Source organism: Cyprinodon variegatus, unplaced genomic scaffold (assembly GCF_000732505.1).
Source record: "Cyprinodon variegatus isolate N-32 unplaced genomic scaffold, C_variegatus-1.0 Scaffold205, whole genome shotgun sequence".
NCBI lineage: Eukaryota > Metazoa > Chordata > Actinopteri > Cyprinodontiformes > Cyprinodontidae > Cyprinodon > Cyprinodon variegatus.
In genome coordinates, this window is record NW_015150658.1 from 425,941 (window position 1) to 432,952 (window position 7,012).

Consider the following 7,012-nt stretch of genomic DNA (forward strand, 5'->3'; position numbering starts at 1 on the left):
ACTACGACGAACCGTTCATTGAGGAGGTTCTAAAGTACAACCACTTGTACAATGCCTCAGACAAATTACTCAAGATGCCAAGGTCTCTGCCAACTCCTGGAGGGAGATCTGCCAGAACCTATTCGTCTTCGATGTCTAGCAACCCTAGATCCATCTCCATGACCGTGATATCTTGCAGACGCGCCATTGTTGTTTTGCAAGATAAACCCTCCCGCCAGCGCCGCCAAAGTCCTTGTGACCATCCGCCGAAGTTCTCGCGAGTTCTCGAATAGGCTCCCCCTTGTGCTTTGAAAGAAAACTGCTGTGCGTCTCTAGAAATTCCAGACCGACGGTGCAGAAGCATACCGGCAAAACTGGTTCGCAACCAGACCCAAGCGACGTTTGATATGTGCAGTTGCAGAAGTCTAATCTGCCCTTAAATTGTGCAAGACTGCTTCCACCATAGGTATTTTAGCAAGGTTGTTTGTAATTCATTGGGCTCACAACTAGATTGTGGGGCAGTGTGATAAAAATTTACACAATGACAAAACAGGTAAGAAAAGACTAGATCAGACAAACAGCTAAGAGAACCATGGTAATTCTGGGGGAGCTGCAGAAATCCGCAGCTCAGGTGGGACAATATTTTGATGTCTGTCATGCCCTTTACTTTTCATGGCAAACTGGCAGGAAGAAACAACTGTTTGAAGATGGCAAGGAAACACGATGACTCTAAACGTGAGAAAGAATTAGCTCTGGTTGGGTCAGACAAATCTAATAACACATCAGCTTAAAACAGCTTAAAACATTTTATGGTAATATTAACCATGTACTTTGGAAAAATGTAAACTAGTTGAGAGTTGAGAATACTTGTGCATGTTAATCTAAAGCGCATATAACAGGAGGTACAAGATTTTACCTTGCAGCAGCGAGAGTCCCAGGCTTTGACCACCGAGCTGTAGCCTCCGCACAGAAAAACATCCGGGCTGCTGGGGTGCACGGCCACACACATCACCTTGAATTGGTTGTCCACTTTCACAGTTGGCTGCCCTACAACAATACAAAACAATCATACCCGTTAAAAAAAAAACTACTGAAAAAATAAAAAAAAAATACGCTGCTTTTAAGAATTGGTAATCATTTAATTGTACCACTATGAATAGTATAAACTAGGCATAGAGATAGACCAATACAGTTATTTTTAGGCAAATGCTGATTATTCTGACATTTAAAAATCCCCAATATGTACTGCAGATTTTTTCTTTTTTTTTTTTTTACAATTCTTGGAGCAATAGTTATTACTTCCTCCTTCGTTTAAATGATGATAAGGACATCATGATAAAAAATGTTACACAAGCCTCAATTTAAACAAAATATATATATATATATATATATAATCATATATATATATATATATTATTGACAAACCAATGAAAACATATAAACAATGGACAAGAAATGGACAAAGTGAGAGTGCATGCACCTCACAATTATCTCAAGCCATGGCTGCTTAATGCAAGAATGAATCTGCCAATGCATCTTCTAAACAATATAAATGAAGGGCTGAAATAATAGTTTTAATGAATAAAAGGATTATCAAGGCTGAGATATTATTGTCATGGTCAGGAAATGTTCTGAAGTGGTAGAGTTGTGTAGAATTAATGAAAATTCTTCAGTGTTGTATAATAATGAGGTTTAAAACTTTAACTTAAATCTTTCTTGCAAGGATATGATGGATATTTTTCAGAAGTTGTTGATTTTTAGGAACGCAATTAGTCTTGGTATCTACAATCTTTTACTTAAAGCTTGTTCTGTATCATTTATCTATCTTCGAATGTGCACTGCAATATTGAAAATGTGTCTTATGAGGGTCTAAACATCAGCAAATTTCCATATTTTTCTGAACCTCGCATCTTCAAAGTATGTTCATTAGTTAGAAATGGGATCAAGGGTGTAAAACTCTTTGCTGCAAAAAATCTCACACTACATTCAAATTGTAATAAGGTATCTACAAAAAAAAAAACTCAAGAGTACAGTTGGGTCGTCCAAAGCCGGAGGAAATGTAATATGCATTGTAATACTTAGGTCACATCAGTGGGTATCATGCTAACGCAGCCACACAAGCAAAGAAGTTGAAAAAAAGAAAGAAGCAGGATTAGAACAATAAAAATATTACCCACTTCTCCAAATATTTTGTTGTAATATGTGTTTTCCAGCACTGTAGCCAAGGGAAGGGCAATTTAATGCAATGCTTTTTTTCAAAAGGTGCTGTAGGGGGGCAACACTGGAAAAGGACTTAGTGCCGATACTATATTTTGTACCGGTAGTTCTATGCAAATTGTAATTTCTTGTGCGTTCAGCTATTCCATGTACGTTAGCTGTAAAAAAGGATTATTTAAACTACAGCTGCTAGTGGACCATTTCAGAGTACTGCCTGCAACACACAGCTGAGGCTGTGTGTAAAATCCAAGTAAATCATTACTTTCTGCAACATTCAGGCCAGTCTGTGTGACACCAACACCCCTGCCACGTTCAAAGTCACGTTTCTCCTTTCTTCCTTTTTTCGATGCTCTCTTTGAAACGCAGCAAGTTTGAAGCTACCATGTGATTGGCTTATTTTCCATTTCTGTTAGCAATAAATTTAACAGGTGCATCGGATTAAGTGCTTCATGAACTTATATAACTCCTATAATAAATCAAAGGCCACTTTGCTTTGCATGTAAGGGTGTGTGTAGAGCACATTGTCTTTCTAGATGTAAACTCCATTTTAAAAAAAATTGGTTTCAGTCTTCAGCTGTTAGCCTTGTTTTTTTTTTTTTTTGTTTAACAGTTAAATCTGTAAAGGACTCATTATACCTTTTTGAAATAATACAACAGATCTTTTACGATAATCAAATAAAGGATTAAAAATCACTTGAGGATCAAAGATACAGTTAATCTACAGCTGCCAAAGCACTGATGCGAATGTTTAAATAGATTTATTATTATAGATAAATAGATTTAGTTTCTCAGCTCCTACTATTCAAAACAAAACAAATCACACAAAACACACCATAACAAGTTTTATACAGATAGAAAAGCATGCTGTAGTTATCAGTTTCTAAGATAATGATGAAACTTATGATGGGGGAGAAAAAAATATATAGAGAAAAAAAACCCTGTTATGGCTAGAGGCTGTTTGATCTATGTTGATTTAAAACTGTCACACATAAAATTAAAACAAGAGCACAGAGGAGCTTAAATATAATTAGTTCTGACAGGGTGGGACCAGAAATTTGTTTTTTGAGAAAACATGAGGCCAGACTACAAGCCACCAACTCAAAAGGTTGCTCAGGGCTCAGTGGCTCCTCATTAATTCATCGAACAAACAACAAAGACCCACCCAAAATCCTCTGAAGCTGTTAGCCCTCAACGAAAACACTTTATTATGCATTTTGCCCGGCAAGTGTTTCTAAAGCAGATGAGTGAGTCATAGACTCTCACTTCATGGTAAACTAGTTTGGTCCAAAATGTGACCCAGCAGATCCGAACCCAACTTTTTAACAGGCTCTCTCATCAGCTCCACACTTCATGCTTAATTGGCTTCCCCACAGCCAAGATCTCTAACGAAGATTTGAAACTCATGTTTGGAAAGACATTGAGAACTCACTGTTTACCTTGTAATAAATGGAGCATCCTCATGTTTTAATTAAGCAATATTAATTAGCTGTCTCAGAATGATAGATAAGCTAACACAGGGGGTAATGCATCCTCTTCTTTATCATAGTTTAACATAGAGCTGACATGCAGTTGATGACTGTAGATACGAGGACATATGGTGTGACTTGGAGAGCAGCAATGGTGCCCCTCAGGGTAGAGAGGCACATAGATGAAACCCTCGCCAGATTCCAGCGAAGACCAAGATTATGAAAAAGTAGCATTAGTAAACTTTTCTAAAAATCTTTGGATTGGCCCAAATTTCCTTTATTATTTTCTTATTCTATTAAGATTTAATGTGTTTAGTTTGTTAAAACAAGAAGAGCATAATTTTTGAGCAGAGTGAAAAAAATATGAACATTTTATATTTTTTGCTTTACAGAACTAAATGAGATTTGGAAAAAAAAAAAAAAGCAGCAAAAAAATATGTCTTTGAATTCAATTCAATTCAGTTTATTTCTATAGTGCCACTTCACAACACATGTCATCTCATGCACTTTACAGTTCACCAGATCATACAGTCAAATTGATTCAAAGCTTTCTATCTAAGGAAAACCAGTTGATTGCATTGACTCATTGACTCATCAGCAATCCCTTACACTAAGCATGCTTGTGACAACAGTGGAGAGTAAAAACTCCCTTTTAACAGAAAGAAACCTCCAGCAGAACCAGGCTGAATCTAACCACCCTCCAAATGTGGAAATCTTTCAAATTCCTTCCACCTGAGGTGTGGATGCCTACAGATCCTCCAGTTACGATGACCCTACTGGCTGTTCTGTTTAACGGTCTCATGCCTGGGATTTTTTGTAAGGTTCTCTTTCTATCTTCAGATAATGGACCAAAACGTCTCCCCTACCTGTCTGACATGATTCTGTTATATCTTTAATTTGATCTAACAAAAATCTCAGGACTTCAAAGAACAGAGTTTATATTGTTTATATGAAATCACACGGGTGGAATATGTAAAAAGTGAAAGTATTCATACCCCTTAAACATTTACACATCTGGTCAACAACAAGCTCAGCTGCCAAACACATAGAAAGTCCTCTCAACTGTATCTAATGTCACACTGTAGTAGAGACACAATTGGATAGATAAAGAAGGAGGGAAAAAATTATTTATGATATATAAATTTGTTCCAAAAAAAGTAAAAAAAAAAAAAAAAAAAAATCCACTGGACTTTGTTTCCAAGTTTGAAGATGTTTCGCTTCCCATCCAGGAAGCTTTTTAAAATGTCAGAAATAGCGTTAAGTTTGAGGTTTTATACAGTAGCCCATCAAAATTTTGTTTTTGTTTTGAAAACATGCAAACTGAAATGGACGAATGGGTCCACCGCTTTGGAATGGGGGTCTTTTGTAAGCCTGCAATGCCCCATACCCATCTAAGTGTCTGAAAGGGAGTTCGTTGAAGGGGATTGTTGGCCTGGCTGAATAGGCAAGGTCTTCTGCTCTCCTGTACAGAGGTTGGGGTTGCCATGTTAACGGGAAGGGATCAACTCAATTGCTGAATTGTAGGGTTTTGAAAGCTGAAAAATGAAATGTTTTCAAAACAAAAACAAGGTTTTGATGGGCTACTGTACCTCAAACGCATTGCTACAGCATTCCTGAAATTTTGAATCGAAAAAGCTTCCTGGATGGGAATCGAAACGTCTTCAAACTTTGAAAAAAGTTTTTTAACCTTTTTTTGGAATGACTGTGACCTGGATGACTGGGAATCTTCACCAGCACATATAAATTTGTTTTTTGTTTTTCATCCAGCTGATCTCCATAACAGTAACCGTACACATTTCTGCATCTGGAAAAAAGATTCTTGATTAACCATTCATGCAATCACCTCAAGAATGATGGAGAATCTATAGTTTTTAAATGACATTATTACTATACATAATGCATTATTACAAATCTGAAGCTTTTATTTGAACTATTATAAATGTGTCTAATTCTTGTTAATACAAGGGCAGCCTCTCATACTGAATATTCTTGAAAAATGAAACATATTTGACTTTATTTGTCAGCATGATCTGTTTTCCTGGTTATTATTTTAAGTTCATGCCAGACTTCAGTTTGTTTTGTCTTTCGATGCAGTATGGAGCCTGCTAACTCAGCAAACTTTCCTCTGTTTGTGTTTGGTCATACTAATAATCCATTGTCCTGGGAAAAAGAGGCGAGAACAAATCCAAAAAATAAACATCAGACCAAGAGCCTTTGAGCCCAAAACTGACCTCAGGCATAAACAACAACTCTGTGTGCCGAGATCCTCCATCAATCCCTCAGTTTGAAACCGCCTGCCTGCATCATTCCCCCAGTTTGAAGGCTGATGGCACAGCAGGTCTGTATTCCCTTAGGATGGGTCAGCATCAAAGACTAAATACGAAGAATAATACCTGGTTAAAACTACTGCTGACCAAAATGAACAACCTCATATTTGCCAAAACCATCTTGATGATCCTTTAAATCTTTCAGGGACCCTGAACTGAAAAAACAAAACCCTTGAAGAAAGTTTGTGTCACATCACGTCCGCCATATAAATAACAGTGGGGCTTGTTTTTAAGTCAGGGGCTGGACATCTTGCAACTAACAGAACCTGAATATCTGTATTCAGAAAGACACTTCAAAAGGAGATCATCAGACCATTTACAAAATTAAGCTCAAATATTCAAGGCTGTTGACAAATTTTCCAAATCAAACCAGCAAGTCCTCCTCTGAGATGCTGTTTGTTGAATTAAAACAATTCAGCAAAGAAAACGTTGAGCGAATTTAGTCAACTGCATTGTGAATAACTCAGGATCCATTTAATTTCATCAACTATTAAGCTGAAGCAGAAGTACATCAGCATTAGCAATGTGCAGTGTTGGGCATGTTACTTTCAAAAAAATAATTAGTTATAATTACTAGTTACTTCTCCCAAAAAGTAACTGAGTTACTGAGTTACTCCACAATAAAAGTAACTTGTTACTAGTAAAAGTAACTATTGCGTTACTTTTGCGTTTCTCGCACCCCTAACCCTCACCACCTGGCCCCCACCTTCCCGCCGTGTGTTTCAAAAGCCAGCTGAATAGAGTTGATGACAAAGACAAGAACCTGCAGAGAGTTTTGCATTTATTGCAACTCAACGTAAATGACATCAGGAGGGAACGCAATCTGATGGGCCTCTAAACCCCGTCAGATAACGTTCCCCTCTTCTTAACATAGGGGGAACATATGCGGTGTAAATATCATCAGGCTGCATTACCTCTACTCATGGGTGTGACGTTTTTTGAAAGGGGTTTTGAGATCTTGTGAGTGTATGAAATTAATAACTGGGGATGTCTAATTCTGAAATCCTGTGTGTTTGGGTTGTT

General features: G+C 37.3%; 1 protein-coding gene across 1 annotated transcript in view; it reads right to left on the bottom strand.

The window, feature by feature from the left end:
* The window catches only part of wdr25 (WD repeat domain 25), a 41,713-nt gene that overhangs the window by 10,649 nt on the left and 24,052 nt on the right, over positions 1 to 7,012 (bottom strand). Inside the window, exon 4 of the mRNA XM_015379990.1 lies at positions 896 to 1,026. Coding sequence (XP_015235476.1) covers positions 896 to 1,026 — 131 coding nt within the window. The remainder of the gene's footprint in view (positions 1 to 895; positions 1,027 to 7,012) is intronic.